The sequence below is a fragment of the Quercus lobata genome, chromosome 2 (assembly GCF_001633185.2).
Source record: "Quercus lobata isolate SW786 chromosome 2, ValleyOak3.0 Primary Assembly, whole genome shotgun sequence".
In the NCBI taxonomy this organism is placed as follows: domain Eukaryota; kingdom Viridiplantae; phylum Streptophyta; class Magnoliopsida; order Fagales; family Fagaceae; genus Quercus; species Quercus lobata.
Genome location: NC_044905.1, coordinates 45,795,328 through 45,808,331, shown reverse-complemented (window position 1 = coordinate 45,808,331; position 13,004 = coordinate 45,795,328). Strand labels below are relative to the sequence as shown.

Below are 13,004 nucleotides of genomic sequence, written 5' to 3'. Positions count from 1 at the left end.
ATATGGGTCTAGCCAATTTCTCATTCAATACTTGAAAACCCACTTTCACCATCTGGGTTTTGCTCCATTCCTCTTCCTAATGAATTTCACCAAAATTCACTTCCTAGATTTTGGGTCTCTCAGATTTAGACATAACTTTTGTGGGTTAATAAAACATATTGCCCCTTTGACTGTGTTAATTCAAAGCCTAATCTCATAGAAGTTTTAACTTGGCCTCGTTTCATTACTCACTGGAACGTTAATTAGTTGGTGTCGAAGAATCTGCCTATAATCATGTAGTATAGAATCTATAGATTAATCCATCTGGACTATCTATGAAGGATGCAACTGTCATGTTTCTAACTAGAATTTCAGATGGCTCCGCTGCCAAGGACTGTGGTGTACGGGCTGTGGGTTTGCAAGGGAGGTTGCTGAAGTTGTGGGTAAAATTGAAGTAAATTACATTTCGAGGTGGCTTTGTTTTAGACCACCTGAATTCCCAACAACCAAACAAAAAGGATTGTTCAACAGTTTAACCAAGTGCTCTTGATAAAGAAACTTTGAACAACAGTTTAACCAAGTGCTCTTGATAAAGAAACTTTGAGCATATTATGGCTACAAATAGTATTACAATTCCATCACAATCATGCGTCATCCTCTTCACCTGTATCTCTACGTTCCACTTCAAGCTAACGAGAAACCTCCTTTCACCTGTATCTTTGCATTTCACTTGAAACTAATGATAAACAATACCAGAGCTTTCCTCCTCACCTAATGTTTCTCTTTAAACTAATAGGATAAATTGGACGGAAGAGATTTGTTATGGTTCAGTTGAGAATGACAATAAAGATGAGGAAAATCTCACCCTGATTCCAGGAACAATAATAATAATTTTATTAAAGAAAGACAATGTGTTTGCTGTTGTGGAAAACAAAAAACACATTGGGAAACCAACGTCTTATTACTTCTGAACTTCTGTAAAAAAATTACAAGCCCGAAAAATAAAAGACACCTTTATTTCTCATCTTCATACTCTGTGCTTGCTTCAGGTCAGAGTGGATGTAAAAACACTGCTCACAAGCGTGACTTTGATGTTGGAGATGGAGAAGAAGGCGCACTCTGCAAGAAAAGGCAACAATGTCATTGTGAGAGAGAGAGAGAGAGAGAGAGAGAGAGAGAGAGAGGAATAATTTATCAGTTTTCTTCCACTATAACCAGAAGCTCTGTAAGTCTGTATTCTCTTTAAGAACGACGTATTGTCATTGCAGGAAGATAATATCATTAGCATACAATTTTTTTCCCCTGTTCAATGACAATTAACCATTCTAGGTAACCTTAAATCACAATGAAACAAACAACCTGACCCATGAGGCATCAAAATTAATGCCAGGGTGAATTAAACTCTTCTCATCAGGCAGAGAATAGTCTGTTTCTTAAAGTTGAATTGGTCGATGTGAAGAAGCAAAGGTTAAAAGAAAAGGAAGGATAATAGGGTTCTTACCAATGGGATGCCTCTTGTTGCTCTCTCTTCCAAAAACCTTGATGGTTCAAAAAAATTTCCATACAGTTTTGACCATTTCTTCAGACTCGCATAAATTTGGTTAGGCCCAACTGTATCTGCCCAAAAAACAATACCACCACTGGAACAAAGAGATGATTGCCATAAGATTATTAGATAATTAATTTTTAAGCGATGGCAATGTAAGAGTTGTAAGATGCCATATTTATGATTCAATATAATACATCTAACAATACTATATGCAACCAATAATATCTCAATATCCCATTTTTTAGATAAGAATTTTGTAGTAATCTGTAAATCCTTATTCCTGACAATGCAATTCTCATTTTTCCAGAATAACCATCCATAGAATATATATATCATGGCCCCTCTTTATGTAGTAAACATATTTTTTTAAGTCTGCAGATTTAGTAGATGGCTGGGTTTACCAATAAATTTATCACACACACAAGATATATACAGGTTATTGCCACAGGACAAATCAGCAATTTGTAATTAATCACAAAAAAAAGAGTATCAATTATGATTCAGGGATGCCTCCAGGAAAAATATATTAAGTGGACATAACTATGATATTCTATGGATGAACTCAAAATGAGCAGACTGGTGACACATACATCTTTGGCAGAGCATACAGAGATAAATTGTATTGCAAAATATGTAAACATTGACTGACTAAGATGTATATATAATGAAAATATTTTAGGAATGAGCATCTAGAAAAATTTGCAATAGGAAGAGAAATTATTCAAAAGTCCAACTAGAAAGAAGAAGGTAATGGCCATAAAGTCACTCACCGGAAAGATGGAAAACTCATTCCAAGAACAGATGCAGTGTCAAGGTCTGATGCTCGAACAACTACCCCTTCATCTAAAACACGACATGCCTCATTAACCACTGGAAAGAGTATCATCTCCACTATTTCTTGGTCAGTAACAGATATAGGCTGCCAGCATTAAAATAATCCCGCAAACACATTAGTTGCAGTTCCAACCAAACCGCAGGAAGAGATTATCGTAATTATGTCTTACAAGGAATGCAAAGATTAACAGTAGCACAAGTGGGCCAATGACAACTTGAGGCAGTATGATGCTATTTCATGCAAATGGAATGTTTGTATTCTGATGTATACTAATAGTACCTTTCCACCGGGCATAATATTGGTTAGCTGTCTAGACTCCTCAATAATTGGTAGCACAGATGGGTCAGGTTTCGGCTTGCTCCCCCTTTCAAAAATGTAGTATCCTTTCCCATTGTTTTTACCTTCAAATAAAAATAAAATAAAAAAACATGAAAAGCATTAGGACCTTTGAAACAATAAGTAAGATTTATGTGTGTGGTTACAGAAGTCCTTACCATTTCTTCCATTTTTCAGCAAAAGTTCAACCAATGGCGACGTAAATGAGCGATCAGAGAATGCATCAGCAAGTACTTTCCCAGCTGCCATGGCTACTCCATATCCAGCTACGTCTTGAAGCCTGCAAATCAATGACACAAGGACATTAACATCATATTTCAAAATGATTATTTTTTTAGACTTTCCATGTAGTGAGGAGGAAGAGCTTTAAGGCCCAACCAGGAAGCAGTCACTTGAAGCTTCAGCCTCTATAAGAGCTCCCATAACCAAATTAAAAGTTGAACATTTGCTCAAGGTATTTCCCCCACTGAACCACCCCAACCCCACCCCAGCCCCAGCCCTAAAGAAAAAGAAGAATACAGCACTGCCAACATGATCACCACACGCACATTATATATGTGAAACAATATAACACAAAGTACAATGTTAAGGAAAGAAGAATACTGGAAAGGACCCATGGGGAGGCCAAAACTGCTGATTGCCCTGTCAATTCTGAACACGTCCACACCTAAGTTTACCAGAAGATGTGCACCTTGCGAATATGGGAAAAATGTCCGATTGACTGCAAAGCCAGCGCAGTTACCCACTACAACAGGAACTTTCTTAATGATTTTCCCAACTGTCATGAGATCAAGGATTACTTGAGCAGATGTCTTCTCTGTCCTTACAATCTCCAGAAGAGGCATCACATGAGCAGGACTGTTCACAAAAAAGCCATGTTACAGAGTGTATACAAAAGGCATCACAAACTGTTTGACTCAAAGAAGACTGCTGCTGGAGTAAATTAACACAGTAATATCATTTGGATTGTTTGACTCAAAGAAGACTGCTGCTGGAGTAAATTAACACAGTAATATCATTTGGATGCCTTGATGCATTGCCACCAACAGCATGCTGTTAATAAACTTAACAGCATGAAAGAGAACATTTTAAATCATCCAAAAGATATAACATTTAGATAAAATAGCATGATCAGTCCATAAATAAAGGCATACCTCTGTCACCCCAGCATTAGTTTAATTTGTCATACTAGAAGAGAATGACCATTACTTTCATGAAAAAAATATTGAGCTAAGACTCAAGTTAAGTTCTGTCAATTGATATGCATATTATACCCCGGCTTAATATCTTAGGCTCTTAGCACAATGATATTTTAGTTTTCTTTAAAATTTTCCAACATTTCCTGATTGAAAAAAATCTCAGAACCTCTGGTAATGGTAGGTTGGCATCCTACAGTTAAGCAACTAATAGTACGACAAAAAAAATCAGAGCTTTCTAAATGGAAATAAATATTTCCCCTCCTACAAGGGGTTGGAAATTCTTGTCGTCCAATGTATTATTGGCAACAAAACAAAACTTGAGGGAAATATATATATATATATATATATGTATGTACCCCACCAAACTTTGCATTTACCTCACCAAATTTTGCATTTATATCAGATTTTGCATTTACACTATATAACTTTAAGCAATGTTCCACCACTTAATATTTTTTAATTTGATACAAATTTTGACAAATCCACCGTTGGATTACATTATTTTCATATATTCTCCATGATTGCAAATTTTCAAGATGATAAAAAATCAATAGTTATGTCATCTATCAATTGTTTAAACTCAAGTTTTTGTAATTTAAAATAATGCATAAAAATAAGTTTATAGATCGAATGGTAAATAACATCCAATTGACATGAAAATTGACATGCATATTGAGAACATATAGAACATGGAACATGAACATTGCTTAGAGTTACACCCAGTGTAACTTGAACCCAACCTTTATATATATATATATATATATATAATTGGAGTAATTTTCCTTGTCCACTTTTCCATACTTCTAAAATTAACTCTATTAGATATTTAGATAACTAAAAATTTAATAATAAGACAAATTAAGGATGTAAAAGGTAAATAAAAAAAATTAAAAATTAAAATTCAATTACATAAAATTAGGAAATAGGGCAAGTTAAGTATATAAAGTTTAATTTATAAATTTAAGATTCAAGTTTCATAAAATTTTGGACACATTTTATACTTAAATTAATACTTACATTCATGACTTAAAAATATTATATTTTAATTAAAATAAAAAAGTCTCTGAACACACACATAGTGCACATGATTTATATATAAGGAATTTATATGGTTATTTTTGTTAAAAATTTATATAAAAATAATTAATTTGGAATATTTATAATAAAAAATTTAATTGATTTGGGATATGACATTCTTTCTCATATATAGGCTTTGCCAACAATTGAATCAAAACCCATCATGAGACAGAAGCAAATTTAATAACATGCAATCAATAATATAAAAAATAATTGTTCACTTGAATAATTAAATATCTTTTTACTGAATAAATAATTAAATATTTATGAATTCTTAATAGTCATATGTTCACATTTTCGATTGCATTGATTTTAAAAATTGTTATATGCATATATAAAACAAACACTGTAGCAGCCTCAATATATGCTATATAATTACAAAGATTATTAATAGGGTAAATACGTTTATTTTCATATATTACTTATTTATACATAGTGCACTAATTACTTACATAAAATGAATTTCTACTTTTTATTTTCCTAAGATTTATATAAGAAACAACTTATTTGGAATATGATATTCTTACTCAAATTTAGTTGCATTGGAAATAATTGAAAGAAATTCCAAAAAAAGATAAAAGCAATTTTTTTATGAAAATAAAAAAAGAAAGAAAATTTAATAACATGAAATCAAGCATATAAAAAATGAAAATAACTCTATGCTTAAATTAGAGGAGAATAATTAATTATTGGTCTAATCGCTCAAGCAACAGGTTCAAAATTTTAATTATTTCAGAGTTAATAATTTGTGTTTCCTCTTTCTAATGATATGATATGTAATGTAATATAATTGAAGTTGATTTCCTAAACATACATGTAACATAAGATAATTTCTTACAAAATATTTCAAAATGCACTGGGCATTGCAGTGGATATTGGCTAGTGGTTTTAATACTAAAGTATCTCTTCATGAGGAAGACATTTCTGTCAAGCAGAGAAGTGAGTTTATACTTCAGATTATATCTATGTGATACAAGACTCTCAGAGTTCAATACTTTGATAGTTCCCTTCCTTGGCTGAGTGCAACTAATAAGCCTTTTTTTTTAATGATATGTAACGAAAAAGACTATGAAGCCTTTTTTCTTTTTGAAGGGGACCATTATTTTTCAATGCTAAATGCAAGATCTGTGATGAAGGCCACATATTGATATCTTCCGTCAAAAAACTCAATGAGGATCTGCCTGGTCCAGTGTAGTACTCACAGGTCTTATTCAATACCATTATGAAGCATATGTATCAACCATTTACTTACCAAAAAAAAAAAGCATATGTGTCAACCTTTTACTTGCAACCAAAAAAGAAAAAAAAGAAAAAAGAAGAAGCATATTATCAATTTTTTACATTTATAGAACATATGATAGAAAGCATTTACTAGCAAGGAGAAAAGAATAGGTAACCTGAAAAAATGTGCCCCCACAATGCGATCTTGAGAGCTTGTCTTTTCCCCAACTATGTTGAGGTCAATAGTAGATGTGTTTGTTGCTAAAATGCAATGGGCAGGGCAAGCTTTCTCAATCTCACCAAATATTTTTTGTTTTAAAGGAACACTCTCAATGACAGCCTGCAAAAGAGGAAAAAGTGAGCAATACATATTATCTAGATCATCTATTCATAAGATATTTCACTATCATAAAAACACAGGATAGAGAGGGGATAAATAGAAAGCATTGAGCAAACATCACTAATTTAAAATATAAAAAAATTGAGTAAAAATTATCAGAATAACACGCATTCTACTGATGCCAGCAGTTTGTAGATGTAAAGTTCCATATTTGACCATCATAAGAGATATGAGACAACCCACCTCTATGACCATATCCACATCTTTAAATTCTGAGTAGTCCAATACACCTTTAAGCATTGATAAGGTTTTTTGCACTTTATCTTGTGTCAACTTTCCTTTTGTTACTAAGCCTCGAACATTTGCTGTAACAGAAAATTCACAAAGTTTCTATCACATAAAACATTTCAATGGTATTATTCATGAAAAGACTGCAAAAAAATCCCAGAAAATAAAGAATTTGAAAGACTCATCCTATCTACCTTGTTAATGGATACTTCACCCTTAATTCTAAGAGACACCATAAATCTTAGTGGGGGTCATTTCTTTTCCTTGTTGAAATATAGATCATTCAAAAAATTAACTGCTATAAACAATGTTGGCATATAGATTGCATGTATTGCCCCTATAATCTAAATATCTCAGTATATTAAGTTAGAAATATTGCAATTAACTCCACAATCATCTATGAATGGCCAATGTTACAATATTACTTCATTTATATAAGAGCAAAATTTCCTGTAATGTTTAAGTTGCACAAAATGAAAATAATCATGTACTTGTCTCTGGATAATAAAATTCCAAACTATAGGCAGTAATAATTTTTAGCGTCACAATGTTTAGACAACACCTAATTACTTCTCATCAATCATACCAGGTAACAATTTAATTAAGATTGTCTGAACTATGTCCTTCCTATTTAAAAGCATGCTATACAAGAATATAACATTGTGAATCTCAACTTCTGTGGGAGAGGAAAAAAAAAAAAACCTTCTACTGATTTTAATCCCTTCAGAAGATATTCGGAGTTGACTTCCTTGAGAACTACAAAAATATTGCTCAAAATAAGAGCTGTAGCTATGCCAGAACCCATTAGACCTCCCCCAATAACAGCAACTTTCTTTACATGCCTCGGTTTAAGCCCGACATCAGTGACATTAGGCACCTGTAATAGTTAAAAGATATGTTTAAAAGGAGAAAAATGAATCAAATGAATTCAATCTATTCACGCAAATCAAGACAACTTACTAAACTCATTCAAAGACACTTAGACTTCAGTACATCAAGCTTAAACTAACTGTATACCTCCAGAAGCCAAATAAATTTACAAGGTCCTCAATGACCCCAATGACCAAGATATCTATGAGGACCTTACATCACTAAAATTTCTAAATAAAAAATCCTCCCTGAAATTGGGAAGGGCTTCATATTGCTGATTATTAACAAGTCCAACTTAAGGAATTAAGAATTATTATTAATTTAAAAGGAAATTGTATATATAATAGAAGGTTGCAAAGACAACAAACGTACATGTTAAACCAGGTGAAGGTGTGGGGGAGAGGGGGGGGGGGGGAAGTAGATTTTGAGTTCTTTTTCCTTTTCAACAAAAGAGCATTAATTGGAATCACATAAGCAAAATAACAATTCACCACATCTAAAGGAACTTTATACACCTTAAGTAGCCTTCTAATATTTTCTTTTGAATTAACACTAGAATGGAACACAGGTGCTTTGCAGAGTATGGGTACAATTTTGTAATGAGCAAGTATTACAACACATGACTAGGACAGAATGAGGCTTGAAATAGACAGATACAGACAAACTATGATTGATGTCAGTATATATCACAGACACACATTATATACAATTATAAGTTTTATACGTTCATAAGAACTACATAAAGTCGCATCTCATGTTAAGTTATATAGTTTTAGAACAATATCCTTTACAAGAATCATGAAAACTGATTTTTAAATAAGAATTTGTTAGCAAACCCGGGTAAAATTAAGTTTGACAAAGTTGGTCAAGTAAAAGAATCGCCACTCTAAGACAAAACCACAAACCACCAGATACTACAGCCCCTAGCTTTTCGCAAATTCAAGAGTCAAAAGCTCGGGAAACTCTATCATTTTCAGTCAAATTTTAATTAAATTGCATAAAGTCAATTTTCAATGTGATATAATGATGTACTAATAAAAAAATGTGATAGAATGAAAGTACAGCATTTACAATATACGAGAATACAAAACCATCACCATTCAAGCAAGGATCATGCATATATAATTCACTCTTATATTGAAGAAACAAGAAAAGAGCTGGGAGGGGGTATCACTTCTAGTACCTTGGATGTTGCACGTTGTGAAAAAAAGGCATGAACAAGTCCTTTTGAAGTGTCTGATGAGACTACATCGTTAAAAACTTTTTTCTCCTGTGATGAGATTTTCGTCTGTTAGTACATAAAAAAGGAAACAAGCTAGCTGTTTCATAAAAATTAACATATGAAGCCTGGGTCATCAAGCATGCCTACTCAAGCAAACAATAATAACCATCTGATTCCAAAAGAGAGAACCAACTATATATATATATATATAACAAGAGCCGACCATAAATTTTTAGTATTAAAAAAAAGGACACACTTTTTACTTTGAAGGAAGATTTAATTTACAAATGTATAACAATATCTCCCAAAACCAAAAATACCTGTAGAACTCCACTATATCCTCCTTGAACAATGCCCACCTCAATCGTATCAAGGCAGACCTGATGCTGAGGCATATTTGGGGCAGTTTTTCTGGCTTGCTGCCTTGCAATATTTATTAGATTGCGTGCTTCAGAAAGGGAACCAATCTTGTCTGTCCTGTGAAGGGAACGGACCCATGGTTTGCGCATATTTGCTATGTCTAAAGCCCATTGCCGAGATACTTTTAGCAACTCTTCAGAGGCCACAAGAGCATCAATAAGGCCTAGCTTCTTCCCTTCTTCTGACATGATTGGTTTAGATAACTGCACTTATATTCAATTGGATTTATGATAAAGGAATTCAACCACTCACAAAATAGAGACAAGTTCAGGTGTAGAGTATGGCACTATGACCCCAATCAAAATTATTTGGATAGAGAGCATGTGTTGCAGTTTCACTCTTCCCGCAGCACATATGCTGTGAGCAATAGGTTGCTATGCACTTATTTTTCTATTTGAACATTCATTTTGTTGTTGTTAAATCCACCAACACACTACCATCTAACCAAAGCAAGATAAAACAAATGTTGAATAAGAAAAAGCGTTAATTCTCTCAGCTCACCTCTCCTTAAATCTAATACAATAATGTAATAAGGCTATGATTTTACATTTAAAGGTAACTTTTTCTTATGAAACCATACTGTTATGAAGCAAATTCCTCAGTTTTCTGCCCTCTCTTACTAACTAAAGTGATTCGATCAATACATCTTCTTCCTCCCTTCCTAAAAAGTAAGTGCCTCTCTCTCTCTCTCTCTCTCTCTCTCTCTCCTTTACATAAACAACAACAACAAAGCCTTATAGTCCCAAAATTTTGGGGTTGGCTATGTATCCTTAACAGCCAAAATTGGGGTCTGGCCATATGTATGTTGTGTGCCTTGCAACCTAGCATCTTTATTAGTAAGTTGGTAAATCGCAAAGTGTAGTAAGCCAGTTACCAGCATTATCTCAATAGCCTTTGGCAGTCCTACAAGCCTTGGAAGACGTTGTGTGCCTTAAAAAATAACCAACGTTTTAATAAATGAGTCAGTAGTTATGATAAGTGAAAAATTCAACAATTATAATACAGGGTGTCTGTGTGTGTGCATGTACAAATGCAGGTGTACCTCCAAGCCCTGGAATTACTCCAAGAGTCAGCTCAGGCAAGCCAAGTTGAGCTCCTGGTGCTGCGATTCGTGCATGGCATCCCTGAAAGGGGCCATCTAAAATGAGGCGATTGTGCAAAGATTCTGACAATCAAGTTTATAAAGGAAACTGCTTTTGTTTTTTTTTTTGCCTAACAACAAAACACAAACCATTGCCACTTCTAAGCCACCTCCAAGAGCAAGTCCTTCTACAGCAGCAACTATAGGCTTTTTGCAATCTGGGGTTATGAAGAAACAAGATTAATGAAAAATTATTTGAGAAAGAAACTCAAATAATAGGCTTTGGAGGAATCTTAATAATAAGCTCATGAGAGACCCTACTGGTCAAAGTTGAGAAAATAATACCTTCGATTGTGTTGACCACAAGAGAAATCGATACATCAGGCATAACTGAAGCATCGCCTGCACAAATAAATACAGCAATGAATTCTCAAGTACAAAACCCAAAAATGTAAAAACAGATTTAAAAAAAAAAAAAAAAAATCCACATTTTCTATATAACTCAACAACTGTACAACAGGGTATGTCAAAAAATAAAAAGCGTACCAGTCTGGTGAACCTTCTCGAAAACATTAATGTCAAACCCAGCAGAAAACCTCCCTCCTTTGCCTTCAATGATCAAACAAAAATCAGAATTTCACACCTATCTTATCTATCACTCTCAACTTCTTCGAGTCTCAATATAATAAAACGTATTAAAGTCAAAACAATCAATAAAAACCGAATTGATTTCCATTATAATTAAAAAAAAAGCATTACCAGTCAAAACGATAGCTTTCACATCATCTCTCCTCACGGCCTCGGCGAATATCTCCTGCAAACCGTCAAGAACTGCACAAACCAACACAATCTCAAAACTATTTCACATTTTGAAGGGAAAAAAGAAAAGAAACACGGGGTGGAGCTGACTTGGAATGGCTAAGGCGTTCACTGGTGGATTATAAAAGGCAATGATCGCAACGCCATCGTTTCCGACCTCCAAGGTGACCCCTCTTTCCATCATAGCTCCGAAAGAAAGACAGAGACCTAGGGTTTTGCTTTTTTGCTTTTTTGTTGAAGAAAAAGAAGAAGCTCAGATTGATTGATTGTGAGTTTGTTAGGAAGATGATCGTTGTTGTTGTTGTTTATGTATGGATTGGAACAGCTTTTATTAGTGCTGACAGAGTGTGTTATATGAAATGAAATGTTTTTGAATAATTGACTTTGACTCAGTGGCGCGCTATTATTGGCATTGGGTGGCGTTTTCCACGGTGTTGTTGTGTTTGTACCGATGGGATTGGATTTTTATTATCATCATATCTTGGTTAGCCAATCAGATTTCCTTCCACATGTTGCTGTTATCAATTTAGCATAGCACTCACTGAATTATCGATGACCTCTTTTTGACTCTTTATAAAATAAAGTTATACAAATAAAGATGAAATTACGAGGAAACGGCGTCGATGTCGATTAATATAATGCGAACATACATTGTTATCAAAAATAGAATATAATGTGAACATTGGATTGGATTTCTTACCAAATAATAACCGCTGTGGTTGGTCCACGTTTCTCATCTAGCGCTATTCATCTTCACCAAACGTTTTAAAATTTCAAAATAAGAAAGGATTTGCTCAATACAGGATTAAAGTATTCATATCATTTCTTGTAAAAAATTCTTATCTAACAATTTTATATATATATATATATATATATATACTAATACTATTATTATTATGTCGTGCGATGCACAGTCATGCCCTAAACCCAGAAGGGTCCAAAATGTAAAAGAAGAACCATTAAAGGCGAGAACATAGGAGTTTTTTCTTCTTCTCCTTGACACACGATAAGAATAAATAACCATACTAAAATCTTCATATTACTAGTCAGAACTCTATATCACATTTATAAATAATAACTCAAATCATGTGCCTCCAAATGATACATGAATATATTTCAAAGCTCCAAATGGATAACACAAAACCACAACCCCTTCTAGAATACACCACTTCAACATTGAAGCTAGGCCTACTACGCCTAAGGCTAACAAACCTCAAGTACCCAACCTCTAATAGAATTAATTATGACCTCGTTAAATTTTGCAAGATTAAGTCACCAACCATTTATGGCCCAAGTCTCCCAATTTAATATAGCACTCCAATCACCATCAATAAATTGGGAAATTATTGTGTACTCCTGAAGTACCATAAATGCATATTCCTTCCTTTCACATGTATGGTAGGTTCCACTAATTAAATTTATGGTGAGACTCATTATTCATGTGAGAGGGGGGAGCATGCATTTATGGTACTCTGAGAGTACGTAATAATTTTCCCAACAAATTAAGCTCTATGCTTGACATGTAGCTAATTTATCTGTAAAACTGTTGAGATTGGAATGAGATAAAACCCAATAAGTAGCATAATTAATGGGGGTGGGGAAATGCAAGTCTCAAGATAATGGGCATTTTACTAAACATGTTATACTTTGGGAATTTCAATGAAAATCCAGCAAATTCATTTTCATTGGTAAAATGACAAGAATGATTAAAACCATGTAACACAAAGCTTTCTCAAAATATCTCAACATGAAACTACATACTATATGA

General features: G+C 33.6%; 1 protein-coding gene across 1 annotated transcript; it reads right to left on the bottom strand.

The window, feature by feature from the left end:
• Positions 1-836: 836 nt before the first annotated feature.
• LOC115975697 (peroxisomal fatty acid beta-oxidation multifunctional protein AIM1) lies at positions 837-11,751 on the bottom strand. Its single transcript, XM_031096588.1, has 18 exons — positions 11,327-11,751; positions 11,177-11,248; positions 10,964-11,026; positions 10,763-10,819; positions 10,568-10,635; positions 10,379-10,460; positions 10,211-10,266; positions 9,237-9,539; positions 8,878-8,964; positions 7,527-7,701; positions 6,780-6,901; positions 6,373-6,536; positions 3,303-3,557; positions 2,858-2,979; positions 2,643-2,764; positions 2,299-2,447; positions 1,481-1,619; positions 837-1,098 (listed from the first exon to the last, which is right to left on the bottom strand). Exons 1-18 carry the CDS (start codon positions 11,418-11,420, stop codon positions 1,054-1,056), a joined length of 2,175 nt encoding a protein of 724 aa, XP_030952448.1. The 5' UTR covers positions 11,421-11,751; the 3' UTR covers positions 837-1,053.
• Between the last annotated feature and the right edge of the window lie 1,253 nt (positions 11,752-13,004).